Source organism: Strix uralensis, chromosome 36, assembly GCF_047716275.1.
Source record: "Strix uralensis isolate ZFMK-TIS-50842 chromosome 36, bStrUra1, whole genome shotgun sequence".
Lineage (NCBI taxonomy): Eukaryota > Metazoa > Chordata > Aves > Strigiformes > Strigidae > Strix > Strix uralensis.
In genome coordinates, this window is record NC_134007.1 from 1677447 (window position 1) to 1691842 (window position 14396).

Consider the following 14396-nt stretch of genomic DNA (forward strand, 5'->3'; position numbering starts at 1 on the left):
CAAAGACAAACATGATGCTGTCATGACACACGGGGACACAGTGGGACACGGGGGGGACATGGGGATGGCCCCACATCAGGACACTGGGAGAGCTGGTGGCTCCCGATGCGTGTCGTTATGATGGGGATGAACTGGTGGAGACTGGGGACATGGCAGGACACGGAGGGGGACACAGAGGGGTTTACAGCAGCCCTGGGTGACCAGGACAGGCTGGTGACATCCCCCAGGGGGTCCCAGGGGAGGGGACAGTCTGGGGGGTGGTGTTCCCCAGACTCATGTATTTCTCCAGGGAGAGGGTGGAGTTGTCCATCAGAGCCTTCACCATCCCCATGAGGTAGATGAGCAGCACCAGGTTGTTCTGCACCATGTTGACATGGACCTGGGGGAAAGGGGGACCCCAAAAAATGTGGGGGGGTTGTCACAAGGGACACCCCACCTTTGGGGACACACCTGTGTCACCCTACGTGTTGGGAACACCCATGGGACTCACCCCCTCCCAGATGAAGGTGCTGAAATGTGAAACCTGGTAGAGACCAGGGTCAGCGGCAACGCTCTGGAGAGCTTGATGGGGGGGACACATGGGGGTGTCCCCCCAGGGACAAGGGGACACTCCAAGTGACGTGGCAGGGGGGTGGGGACATGGTGGGGGGGCAAGAGGGACCCATAAAAGGTGGGAGGAGAGAGGGAGGCCACCAACCCAAGAGGTCAGTGTTGAGTTGGGGAAACCAGGATGTCCCCAAAAAAGGGGTTGGAGACCCCCTGAGATTTTGGGGACACCGCGGGGACACTCACGGCGCATTTGGCCTGGCAGGAGACCACGCAGGCCTCAGGGATCTCCTTGTAGCAGAGCTGCTGCTCCACCCAGAGCTCGTGGGCGCGGCGGGGTTTGAGGCACAGTGGGGTCCCCTCCAGCAAGGGCCCCTCCTTCTCCTGCCCTGGGGGCACCGAAAGGGGAGACACGGTCACCAGGGGCGTGGGGAGACCCCAAAATCTCAACAGACACCCCAAGTGTGCTGCAGACCCCTCCGAAGCTCCCTGATCGCCTACAGACAAGGGAGTTTTGGGGAGAAATTGGTGGATTTTGGACAGAAAAGTTTTGGGATGAAATCGGAGGATTTGGGGTATGGCAGGAATTTTGGGGTGAAATGGAGGGATTTTGGGAACATGGGTTTTGGGATGAAATTGAGGGATTTGGGCCATGGTGGAGTTTGTGGTGAAAAGGGGCAATTGCAGGTATGGGGGGATTTGCGGTGACATGGGGGAATTTGGGGTACAGGGGGGAAAAAGGGATTTTGCATACAGGGATGTTTTGGGGTCAAACTGAGGGATTTGGGGATGAAACTGGGGGGTTTTGGGAGCGCTGGAGTAATTTCTGGGGTTAAACTGGGGAATTCTATGGATCCAAGAGAGATTTTGGGGTGAGTGTGGGAGATTTGGCAGTCAAACTAGAACACATTGCTGTAAAACAGGGGGATTCTGGGGTCCAAGGAAGATTTTGGGGTGAAACTGGAAGGCTTCTGGGGTTGCTAGAACAGAGTTTGGAGTAAAACTGTGAGGGTTTGAGTTTCAGGATAGATTTGGGGGATGAAATATAAGAGTTTTGAGGGTGCTGAGGATGATTTGGGGGTCAAAGTGGGAACACTTGGGTTCAAAGTGGGAGATTTGGGGGTGGAAAAATGGCTTTGGGGGTCAAATGGAGAAATTTTGGGGTAAAACTGGGGGTTTGGGGATCAAACAAGGATCTGGGGACCAAGAGCCATTTTGGGGTGAAAATGGGGGTTTGGGATCTGGGGAACTCACCCCACAGCACCCAGGTGAGGGTGTCCCTGGTGATGGTGGAGGCACCGTCCCCCACCCCCACGACATCCCAGCACTGGTACTGGAGGTAGTCGGGGCTGACGCTCTCGGGGTACCCCTGGGGCAGCAGCACCTGCTGGGGGGGGACAGGTACCCCTGGGAACCCCAGGAATCTCAAATCCCCCCTGCAACCCACCCAAACCTCATTTGACACCCCCAGGTCCCTCCAAAACACCCTCAGCCCCCCAACACCCCCCCAACCTCATTAGTGCCCCCACAGATTCTATTGGCCCCCCAGTTCTCCATTTGACCCCCCAATATCTCCCCCAGAAACCAGCCCCAGGAGCCCATTAGACACACCCCCCCACCCCCCCCTCCCAGGACACTAATAACACCCTCAACTCCCCCAGGACCCCATTAACACCCCCCAAGCACCAAGACCCTCCCCCAGACCCCAATACCTCCCTCAAGACACCCCCAGGGCCCCAATATCTCCACCAGAACCCCCTCCAGGACGTCACCAATCCACCCACCTCACTCAAGACCCCTCCCCGAGGACCCCAATAACCCTCCCAAACCCCTCCAGGACACCTCTCACCCGACTCCATTACACTCCCTCTAGGACCCAAATAAACCCCCAGGGCCTCAGTAACCCCCACAACTCCCACAGAACCCCAATAACACCCCCCCAATAATCCCCCCAGGTCCCCAATCCCCCCTCACGGCACAGGCAGGAGTGTGGGCAGGTGCTGGGCAGGGACAACGTGCTGGAGCTCCCCCGGGGGTGCCCCTGGCCCCCACAGGGCCTACTTCCTGCCGACAGTCTGCCAGGGCTGTATGGTCTGCAGTGAGGCGGCCTAGGCAGGAGGTCCTCCAGCTCTCTGGGGTCTGCACTGAGGGATGTTCCAGGCAGAGATTTGGTTCACCCAGCAAGTGGGAATTCCTCCTTTTCAAACACTCGCTTTGTTCTGGATGGCTGAATGAATTTTTCTCCTGCAAAGGTGGCACCAGCCCCAGCCCCAGCACTAGTGGTGGTGTCCCCGGCCTAGCAGTGGGTGAGCGCAGGGGCTGGGGCCGATTTCCCTGGAGGGGGTGGTGGGATCGCCGGGGAAGGGGAAAGCTTTCATCTAAAACCCCAAACTTTTTCATGGTTCTGATTTTTTTTTCAAAGAAAAGGTTTGTTGTCACAGTTGGGGCTGTTCAGACGTTCTGATGTGTGACTGTGCTTGTCCTTTTACCTTGAACTTGGTGGGTTTTTGCTGTCTGTAAGGGCCTGTTGTGTCTGTGGGGTTTATCTGTCAGGTTACCCCAGGGAAAGTGAATTTTAGCCCTTTATTTTTACTGCTAGTGTGAAAGAAGTGACACATTTAATATTTTCTGCTCTCTGTGGTGATTTGGGCTGGGTGGGTTCAATCTGCTGAAACCCCTCAGAGTGGTGCTTCAGAGGGTGCCAGTCACCAGAGCCAAGAGGTGCTGATCACAAACCGGCATTAAGCCCGAGGGCGAGCGCTGGCCCAGGCGGGCTCTTGCCTTTTCCCAGCTCAGAGGTGCTGAGAGCCATGTGGGGGGTGAGCAGGGGGGTGTGCTGGAGCCCAGCCCCTTTGCAGAGCCCTGCTGCTCCTCTGGCTTTCTGGACAAAGTTCAGTTTCTGAGCTGAGCTTCTCATTTGCACCTTTGCCAAAAGACAAATCCTGTTTGTTTCAAGTTGGAACGACCTGCTCCACTTTCAGAAAAGTATCTCTTGACGTCTGCAGGCAGAGCAGAAATCTCACACCGTTCAGGTACAAGAAGTAATTGAAAAGCAATTAAAGGACAAGTTTCTGTGTGCTGGGATCCTGGGAGTGCTTCTGGTTGGGAAATCCGGCAGCACCACCTGCTCTGAGCCTGCAAACAGCCGGCAGAGCTCCTGCCGTGGGTGGCACTGCTTCAGCCTCCCCCGTCAGCTGCTGCTTCACCTCCACCTCTCTGCTCTGCACCAGCTCTGCAGAAAATAGTCGCTTTTCACTGCCTGTGGCTGTGGATTGCTGGAAACGTGATGTAACCGGTTGCCACTGTGTTTCTTTGCCAGCTTGTCCCGCCCGATGTGCTGTCAGTCTGCAGATCGTCACCTCGTTCCTGGGTGAGTGTTGGGGCTTCTCGTGGGGTCTCCTGTGCATCTGCTTAAATGTTGACAAAATGCCCATGTGAAAATGGAATTAATCATCAGAATAACTGATAGGGAAGAATTAATCGAGACCTAACCAAAACCAGGCTCCTGTCCAGAACACCTGTGTAGTTCATCTTGCCTGTTTTTTCTTCCTGTCACCTTCAAGCTCCTGTTCAGTTCTGCTGTGCCCTGCATCTCTGCTTGTTCTCATCCCCATTTCATGTAGCCAGGCAGACCGACTTCCTCCTCCTCCTTTTCCCTGGTTTTCTCCCTGTGGAATCTCTTTTCTGTAACTGCCTGGTCTTTGTGGAAACACATTTAAAAACTGCTGTCGCAGGTTCCCCCCTTTCAGGAGGTGCCTGTGGCTGCAGGGATGCCGTGTGAAGCAGGTGGGACAGGGCTGGTGTCTGCTCCGGGTCGGGGTTTGCACCCCTCAGGTGCTGCGGAGAGGCAGGGTGCTGTGGGCTCGCGGCAGTCGCTCGGGTTCGGAGCAGAACCGGGTCTTTGGGGAAGAGGTGAGTTTTCCTGAAGTGACTCCCTGTCCCTAAGGCTGGCTGGCGGCCTGCAGCCGGCATGTGCCCTGTGCCGGGGAGCTGGCCGGGGGGCTGTCAGGGGAGCGGAGAGGTCTGACAGCACCTTCCTGGGGCGCTGGCTGGGACAGGCTCGGGAGGGCTTGAGCTTTGTGTGTGGAGGTCTGTGGGAGACAGGCGGGTCGGCATCGGCCTGTCAGCTCTGCACAGCCCCGGAGAAGCAGCAAGGCTTTGGTGAGAAACAGGCCTTGGGAGAAAGAGAAGAAACTGCCGAGTTGTGCCGAGGTGTCAGGGAAAAACAACGGAGAGCTGCAACACTGAGCTGTGGGAAAGTGCTGAGCTGTGAGAAGTTGCTACCGCGAGAACAGCGCGTGAACGAGAGGTGATTGGTCTGCACAGCGCGTGTTGGAGGGGTCTGATGCTGGTAGGAGAAAAGGTTGAGAGCTGTCTAATTGCTGATTTGCTAATTATGAAGTAAGAGCTTTGGCGAGAGCATAAGATTGCCCGGTGCAGAGACACCTTCATAGTCGAGCGTCTCTGGTGTGTGGGCTGGTGGATTTATGTGTTGTCTTGTGAACCAGAATGATCACTTCGTGTTGTGACTTTAACTTGCCCTCTGACTTAACCTGAAATTACGGTTAAGAGAAGAACAAGCAACCTGTTTTCTGACTGCTTTGTGCGTACCATATTAAAATGACATACTCATTATGTGTATATTTTTGGAATGAAAATATACACACACGCTCAACTTCTTACCTTCACTCTGCAGGTAAATGTTATGAAATGCATGGATCATGTACACGTTATCTTTCTTTGCCCTTTGGCACACTTACTGTTGATTTTTGGTCAAAAAATGACCTACGTATCCTTCAAAGAACAGTAATTAAACATGCTTGATAATCTTACTCTTGTGTTTTTCAGTTCTCCTTAAAAAGCAGGGGGGTGTTTTTTCACTTCTACTGTGCACTGATTTAAAAAAAAAAAAACAAATCCCCTTCCCCAAATCCCTTGAAACTTCTTTGAAATTAGAGATGGGTGAAACACATCCCGTTTTCTGCCTCCTCCACTATCCTGCTTTCTCTTAAACTTGTTTGTAGCAGTGTTGTAAATTCTTTGCTTTCAACAGAACCAAAACAACGTAGGATGTCTTTTTCGGGCCAGTCTTCACCTGACAGACGTTCCTTTAGAAACAGTCAGTCACGAGGGGCTTCCGGAAGAACTAACAGGTTGGTGTCTAGTTCTTCTGTCGAATAGTGATAGTTCTTCTTTATCAATAGTGCCCTCAGTCACGTCACTGAATAAAGCTTTCGAGGGTTTCTGTACTGGTGGTAATTACAGGTGAATAGTGGGGTTATTGCTGTGGTCTGAGGGTATAAAGACAACGAATGTTGGCGGGGAGGCTCTGCTTTTTATTAGCCGTTAGATTTTTTAAAAGGCAGTTTTCCTGCCTTTTCACTGATGCTGCCTTATCACTGATAAGGTGGTTGTGGAGGTTGTGGCTGAGATTGTGGAACTGAGATTCTTTTATTCTGGAATTGAAGCCAGAATATCTGTCTGAAAATCGTAGACTATTGAACCTTGAGGGATACAAATTATTTTCTTAAAATTGAAGATAATTGAGTTAGAGGGAGAACCTGTATGGAAGTTTTAATTTTTGTTTTCATCTCCCAAGTACTGATTCTGGTTTCTCTCTGGAATCAGTTAATGTTTCTGTATGAAACTATCCTTAAACAAGAAAAATGCTAAATGAGATTATAAATTGCAATAGTAAAGACAAAGAGATTTTGAGCCAGTTAGAGCATGGAGAATGGGGTCTCTTGCTAGATAGGAAGCACTTTGTTTTGCATCCCTGAAAGCAGACAGTTATGGAAGGAAGGGTTTTTGAAGCCAAATTTTTAAATAAGTTGAAAAGGTTTCTGTTTCCTGGGGTGGATACGTAATGCCAGGTGAAGCTCTGTCTGTGTGTGTGTGTGAGAGAGAAAGAGATTGCACACAACGAGTGATCTGTTGATGAAATTTTGCAAACTGGTTAAACATTTTACCTTCCTAAGAAAAACTAAATTTTGCTGTCACAAGGAAAATCACGTAATGTAACTTGAAATCAGACTCATAAGAGTGCAATGATCTGGAAACTTCATAGATCTCAAAGTAAATTCTGAGATCGAATTCACTTAGATTTCGATGTGACTTAGGGCGTACCTCAGTTTTGTTACTTGCTTGTTTCAGTGTCTGCAGACGGAGCCGGGCAGCCCACAAGAGTGATTCCGCATCCTCATCTGATGATGGAGGGCAGCTTGAGAGGTGTGGGAAGCGCAGCCGTAACAGAGATTTAAGAAAGTTAATGAAATTGGAGAGTCTGGCAGGGGTTTGCAGCTGCCTACCTGTGAAGTGTTATCCTCTTCACCTGGTCACTTTCTAAACAGTGGCAATATCTAATCGTATCTGTTGGTACTGACAACTGTAACCGGACTCTCTAAAATGGGATTTTTAGAATTGATTTTTAATAAGCAGTTTGGTTTCTAGGCGGGCATGGGGGGAGGAACATGTAATGTTTTAATTACTGTGCTTTACAGGGGTTTCTTCAGAAAGAAAAGCACCGTAACAGAAAATGTTATAAATAGAGGAAATGACCGAGGTTTTGTTTCATAACAAATGCTCTAGAAGAACTATTTTAAGGACAATCTAACAGATGAGTTTCAGCCTGATGTCTTTCAGACATGTGTGTCTTCTGGCACGTGTATCCCAAAGTCCTCAGCAAGTACCAGCAGTGGGGGGCAGCCTTTAGAATGTAATGTCAGTAAATTATAATTTATAAATAGATTTCAGCCACACTGAAATAAGTATCCCCTCGGGCTGTGACTTTTTGAATGTAAAATCTTTGCAAGATGTCAGTGTGTTTTGGGGGGTTCTTCCATCACACAGGTCAAGGTCAGTTGATGGTCTCCCCGTGCAGAATAACTGTTTCTTGCATTCGTACTGGCATGGGTATTCGTAAGTGCAAAGAGTTGTTAAAATAATTAACGGCTTAATGTCTGGAGTGACCATTTTCCTTTATTGACTCACGGATATTAAATGTAAACCCATTTGAAGGAATCTTTAAGGATTTAGGAAGTTTATGGTCATTCGTTTATGGTTTTCTGCATTCACTTGCCATCGTTATAAAAGCAAAAACCTTCTAGCTGCACCCTAAGTTAGAAAGCGCCTTTCTCTTTCTCCTTCATTCAAACCAGGTGTCTTCCACTCAACTTTGGGAAAGACGAGTTAAAGGGAATTCGCAAGAATCAAATGAACATTGGAGCAAGTCTGTCTGATGGTGCTCCAGTGCAGACAGATTGTTCGGTGAGTATTTTTAGTTCATTGTCTCAGCGAGGTGTTTCCAGGGTTTATCAAAGCTTTCAGTAACGTGCTGCCTACAACTACCTCGGTTTACGGTTTTCTCTCGAGCAATTTGAGAATTGCCCAGAACGTTCCCCTTGTGCTGACGTGTGGTTCCTGATGGAACCTCACTGAGGACGCAGCTTTCTTTAACACGCAAAAATGTGTTGTGTTGACTTTCTCTTTAGGTCCGATGTGATGGTGTGGGTGGTCTTTCTGACCACATCGCATCTTTAAAAGGGATGGTCATTTTTCCGTTGCTGTACCCAGAAGTCTTTGAGAGATTGAAAGTCCAACCACCAAGGTAACAGATGTTGTTTAAAACTATAATTCACTTGTTTCCTGGAGAATATTTGACTGAGGTTTCCATCCATTTCCTTGCTTCAAACTTTTCAGCAGCGTTGATGGGGGTTTTTAGCAGTAGCAAAAAGTAATTTCTTAAAAATGGATAGAAACCAGAATATAGGTGGGTTCAAAGATTGAGTGTGTGGTGAGAATACACTTTAAAGGTGTCTTGCCTATAAAAGGTGGGGTTGTGTTGTTTTTAATTTGAGTTCTACATACAAGCAACTTGATTAGTTTGTAAGCAGGAAGGAATTACCTACTGGCAGTCACCTGTCGTTTGTTGCTTGGAAGTCCACTTGTCTCTCCCACTGACTCTTTTTCTCCAAGTGCTCAAGTAGACATTTTACAACCGATAGGACTTGCAACAAGAACCTTGCAGTGGGTGTTTGTGCTTGGGCTAAAATAAGAATGTGTCCACTTCTTACACAGCTGAATTAGTTCTGCGTTATAAGATGAAATTATTAGAGATTTAATTGTTAGCTTTATATATTCTTGGTCATCAAAACTCCATTATGGATATTGAAATATGACTTTAAATTCTTTGCTTGCAGTAACTTAAAACTATTACGAATCATGAAAATAAAATCTTTCAGTGTTTTACTTCTTTATTCATTGGCATTCTCTTTGAAAGAGCAGTGTATTGGTTTTTTTAGATGAAGAGTAAGTTTATCTGGAAATGCAGAATACCCTCCCAGCTTTAGACTTCCTCCTCATTTATCATCAGCAAAGGATGGTCTGGGAGACCAAATCCGGTAACTCAAAGCTTTTTGAAGGAGAATGAAATGCTTCACTGTCAAACCTTGCTTCTTGTGAAAACAAGCATGAATACGCAGTGCGTCACTGAAACATGAACTGGTGATTCATGTTAGAGCCCAGTCTCATCCTTCACTGGAGTTGTTCTTGTTTGGCTCCCCCGTGCTGTAACCACCCTGTTGGTTTGTCAGCAGTTTTGGAAGTGTCCTTCTGGGACACTGTGATCTTTTCTCAAGGTTTTGTACATCTGTGTTATCCTCTTTGTTCATGCTGTTTGCTGCCTTGTTGAATTGTGTAGGAACACAGAACTTCCACCCGTTTTGTCTTTTCTCACACTTGAGCTGTTCCTGCTGTTGTAGAGATGAAGTCTTTTGTTTAGGAGAGAGGAGTTGTGTGTTTTAAGGTGGGGGTTGTAACGGGTTTTTTTCTTACTTAATTTTTTTTTTTTGTTGTTGTTGCAGAGGCTGCCTATTCTGTGGTCCACCAGGGACTGGAAAGACACTGGTGGCTCGTGCACTGGCTAAAGAATGTAGCCAGGGTGACAGGAGAGTAGCCTTTTTTATGAGAAAAGGTGCTGACTGCCTGAGCAAATGGGTGGGGGAATCAGAACGAAAGCTTCGTTTATTATCTGATCAGGTAAGGTTGAAATGTGCCATGTGTTCTGTCCGAGTTGGCACTGTAATTTTCTGTGGTCAGTATTTTTAAGGACAGTTCACTTCTTTTCGTGTTTTGTCAGCTCCTTCCACTGAAATGGGATTGCCAGTGTTTCCTTTTTCAGTGGGTTTTTTAGGGGCTTGAAATCTTGAGATGTACTGGGAAAGATTAATAAACAAGAAAACCTCACAAAGCAAACCCCCACCCTCCACCACAAAAAAAAAAAAAAAGAAAAAAAAAAACACACACACAAAAAAAAAACCAACACAAAAAAACAGCCACAGAAAGGATTCCAAGAGGCAAGAGATATGGTGGCTTTAGATCAGAGGGAAGGAGATGCAGGCTAAAAGCACGGTCATTTAAATTCATAATGGCAGCTTGCTTCCAGAACCTGTAGTTGAATTAAGTCCCGGCTCTGTTCTCAGGGGCTGCCAAAGAGCTGTAAAAACGCCTGGTGTGATTTGTGTCCTGCCACCCGGTCTCGGGGGTTGTCAGAGGCTGCTGTCTTCTGTTACTCGTGCCTCTTCATTCACCCAACTACTAGAGATCCCTGATGCTGGTCTGAAAAATCTAGTTGCAGTGACTTTCCAACCATAACGTTTTTCATGCATTTTCCCTTTCAAATAGTGCTGGTTTAGTTCTGTCAATATTCCTGTGTTTTCATTCCAGGCCCACCAGATGCGACCTTCGATTATTTTCTTTGATGAGATAGATGGTCTCGCTCCTGTGCGGTCCAGTAAGCAAGACCAAATTTATAGGTAGTACATCTTTTGTACCTACGTAGAAGCTGCTTGATCTTTGTGAAAAGACCACAACCTATTTAACTTTGTGACACATTCATTTATCCTGAAAACTAGTAATTCCATGCTACTAAATTTCCAATGATTTTTAAACAAGAATTGAAAACAATTCGCTAAGCTTGAGATTAGCACAAGGCTTGTGTTACCTAGTCTGTTTTTTTTCTGTCTTCAAATGAGCCACTAATCTGTTAAAAAATCAATTAAAAGCTTGTCCTTTCTGAGTGATCATTGGAGAAGGTCATGTAGAACGTAACAAAATTTTGGGCTGACCCAGCGCTGAGGGGTATGGTGGAGTTGGGAACTGTCGGTGTGAGGTTAATGGTTGGACTTAGTGACCTTCAAGGTCTTTGTCAACCGAGATGATGCTGTGATTCTGTGAAAATTTACTAAACCAGTGAATGAAAATGCTCTTTTCCTGTTAGCTCTGTTGTTTCAACACTTCTGGCACTCATGGATGGCTTGGTCAGCAGAGGAGAGGTTGCGGTGATCGGAGCCACCAACAGGCCGGATGCCGTAGATCCTGCTTTGCGAAGACCCGGACGCTTTGATCGAGAGCTCCTCTTCAGCCTGCCAAATCAAGAGGTAAGAACTTAAACTCAGTCTTAACGCTAATGTGGCAGAGTCCATCTTTATAACAAAACCACGTAACGATGCAGCGTCACAGAGCTGTGAAAGTCAAAACCAGTGTTGTACAACTGGGACAGAAGAGGGATGTCTGGAGACTGTGCTGTGCTGTGAGGGCAGGTCTGGTCCTGAGTATATATGATTAAGGTGACTTCACCAAAGCTCTAGAGTTAGTTTTGGTTTCAGTGTGACCAGCCAAGAAAATGGGATGCTTCTAGTCAAATGTTTAAGGAAGATTGAATGCATGAATTAGCTATAAATCACTGCTCTCTCATCTTGGAAACTAAAGAAATGTTTCCAGGCCCAGCGCCCAGCCCCAGCTCAGGCTCTCCTGGCTGTGCCCCAGCTGCCCTGCTGCAACACAGCCCGTCCCTCTGCACATCCGAACTGCAGGCGAGGCAAGCTGGGAACAGGACGGAGGGGCGGTGCTTCAGGGAAACAGTCCTCCAGCCAAGGCAGAGAGCGGCCGCCTGCCTTTGGTCTGTCCGCGAGTAGGCAACCAAGGCTCAGGACCGTTTATTTCCAGAATTATTGCTGGATTGTTGAACAAAAGCTCCATTTCAAATATCCTACCACTATTTCTTATGGTTGCAAAATGCTGAAGACCTGTTTCTGGAGGATTAGCAATATGTTAATCTCTCTGTAGAAAGAATTAAGTCTGTACACTCGCGGGATGTCTATACAAACTACTGAAGGGAAGAATTCAAAAAGGGGAAGAGCCTTAGGCTAAATTTGAAAAGATATTTAAATGCCATAACTAGTCTTCCTTGATTATTGTTAATGGATCACAGAAGATAATAAAAGACAGCTGAAGTTAAATTTAAATGGCAGAGAAATGGAAAATTCTGTTGGCCTGGAATTCATTGATTTGATAATAACCTGAGACCCGATGGAAGTAAGACTTGAGATGGCAACAGATAAACCTGTCTAATCTCCGGAAGAGCCTCTGAGAAATACACCCTCTGACAGATGAATCGGGGCTTCAGGACAAGCTGTGGTAGACACTGTGGAAGTTGCATCAGCCTCATGAGGGGGAAGGTGAGCACAGCCCCAGGAGGAGGAGGAGAAAGCATCACGGGTGGCGACGAGAGCAATGCCAGCCGCACTGCGTGTAAGGAGAGACTGAGACTTCTCATGCAGTTTTCATTGTTTTATTTTCCTTCTTTCATGATGAGGCTCTAACAAACACCTCCAAGTTCCCTTGGGGGCTGGCGCGCACCCCAGCTGCTGGCCCGGCCCTGGTTTCGCCGGCTTCTGGCCACCCTAGCGTCGCCGGCGGCGTGGCCGCTTGTGGGCTGAAGAGTCCTGGGAGCAGCTGGCCTTCCTCTTGGGGCGGCGCCGGGGCCCCCCGGGTGAGCAGTCTGTGCCCTGGCCAGCAGCGGAGGGACCTGCCACCGCCTGCCCCAGCTCCTCACGGGGCTCCTCCTGCGCTCTGGGGTCAGGGACAGGAGTGTCCCCCGGGGCGGCGGTAGGGCCAGGGGTGGCCGCGGGGCTGTGCTCCTGCTCCTCGGCAGCGTGGGAGTCCCGGGGCTCCAGCTGCCGCATGAAGCGCTCCCTGCACCGCTCTGCCACGACGGCGACCAGCTGGCGCACAAACGTCACCGTCCGGTGCTCCAGGAAGGGCTGCAGCTTCCGCACCAAGGCCTCCTCGTCCGGCCCGTAGCGGCACAGATGTGCGATGATGGTGGCCTGCGCCAAATCCGCCACCCACCAGCCCTCCCTGTACATCTCCAGGAGCTGCTGCCTCAGCCAGGGCATCAGGGGCTCCTGGATCTCCGTGCGGTCCCGGAAAAGGCGCGCCCAGACACGGGGCAGAAAGCCACCCACAGGCACGGGGTCCGCAGCCCGCTGCTCGTCCTGGTGGCCGGCAACCGATGGACGGGAGGAGTGCTGCCGGATAGTCATCTCCAGAAAATCTTCCTCTGCCCGCACAGAGTAGACGACGGACTTGGCAGTCTGCCTGCAAAGGGGGCACGACGCTTTCCTCTTGGCCCACCGCACAATGCAGCCCAGGCAGAACCGGTGCAGACAGGGGGTCGCATAAGCGGCGCCATCTCGGGTCTCGCCGCAGATGGGGCAGCTCCACTCGCTCTCTTCAGCCATGTTGGCTTGTTGCGGCAGGCTGGGGAGAGCTGAGGACGAGGAGCTGCTCCCCCTCGCTGGCATCACACGCTGCAAAATGGAGACAGGCCCCGGTCACTCACTCTCCCGGCGAGGGGAGGAAGAAATGCCCAGGCCCCTGGCGAAGGACACCCTCGGGCTCCCTGAGCCCCTTCGCCCGCCCCGGGGGGACGCTCCCCCGCACAGCTCACCTCCGCTGCCGCGAGCGCGCCCGGCAGTGCCCGGCTGCCTGACCCAGGCAGGGCCGGGGAAACACAGGGGATGGCTCCGGGACGGGCACCGAGAGCTGCTGCCGGCAGCCCCCAAAGCACCACCCAGCACCCGGAGCAGCCTCGCTCGACCCTCCAGACCTCGCAGACACGCTCGGCAGGAGTCCAGGCAGGAGCCAGACTGGGCGGGGCGCAGGCAGAGCCTGCAGGGAGGGACGTGAGGTCACATTCCATCGCTCGCTGACGTCACAGCCCACCGCACGGTGACGTGGCAGTGGGCCGCCTGTCTCCATGGCGCTTGCCCGTGTCGGGGCCTGGCTGGCACTGGCACTTGTGCAGGTGGAAAATGTAACCGTTCCCCTGTTCCTTGGACGTAGAAACGAGCCACTCTTCTATGGCTTGTACCTGTTCCACTGCAAGCACAAGGGCTCTAGAGAAGACACAGCTGAAGCGCGGCAGATGAGAAGGAGCCGTCAGTAATCCATGTGAGGAAGCTCGAAAGCAGAGGCACAGTTTGCACAGAAAATGCCCTGGTTATGGCCGAAACACAGTTCTCACTGTCAGAGATTTGTGGAGAGTTGCTCATTACAGGGAACTGACGCCCAAAAAGGGTTTCTCTGCGTTCCTTTCCCTGGTCATCACATACAGCTTAAGTTAAATTTAAATGGCAGCACAATGGAAAGTTCTGATGCCTGGAATTCCTCCATTTGATAAGCTGAGAGACACGTTGGAAGTGGCCTTGAGATGGCAATAGCTGGAATAGTAAAATCTCCTGAAAAACCTGTGAGAAATCGACTCTGATGAGTCGGGGCTTCAGGGGAAGCTGTGATGGACAATGTGGGAGTTTCAAAGCTGTTTGTAAGAGGGTTTAGCACCAAGTATAGAAGAATACTTTTTAAAAAAATGGTGGGTTTGAAAAGGATTATTGGATTTGCCAAGTTATGCCAAGGTTTGAAAAACAGTTAAAGCCTGGCTTTAACACCCTGCTTTGTGCATTTCCAACCTCTGGCCCGTGGATCACACCACCCACTCCAGCTCGCAG

The 14396-nt window shown here is 49.8% G+C and overlaps 1 protein-coding gene across 1 annotated transcript; it reads left to right on the plus strand.

The window, feature by feature from the left end:
• The first annotated feature begins 5616 nt into the window (after window positions 1-5616).
• LOC141937031 (ATPase family AAA domain-containing protein 2-like) lies at window positions 5617-11264 on the plus strand. Its single transcript, XM_074854441.1, has 9 exons — window positions 5617-5699; window positions 6700-6791; window positions 7189-7261; window positions 7704-7812; window positions 8037-8152; window positions 9408-9582; window positions 10270-10358; window positions 10823-10982; window positions 11211-11264. The coding sequence occupies exons 1-9, from the start codon at window positions 5617-5619 to the stop codon at window positions 11262-11264; spliced, it is 951 nt and encodes a 316-aa protein (XP_074710542.1).
• The last annotated feature ends 3132 nt before the right edge of the window (window positions 11265-14396 follow it).

Coding starts and splice junctions, on each gene's coding strand:
- LOC141937031 (XM_074854441.1), top strand. CDS start 5,617: ATGTCTTTTTCGGGCCAGTCTTCACCTGACAGACGTTCCTTTAGAAAC. Junction 7,813..8,036: donor CAGTGCAGACAGATTGTTCG/GTGAGTATTTTT, acceptor CTTTCTCTTTAG/GTCCGATGTGATGGTGTGGG. Junction 9,583..10,269: donor TTCGTTTATTATCTGATCAG/GTAAGGTTGAAA, acceptor TTTTCATTCCAG/GCCCACCAGATGCGACCTTC.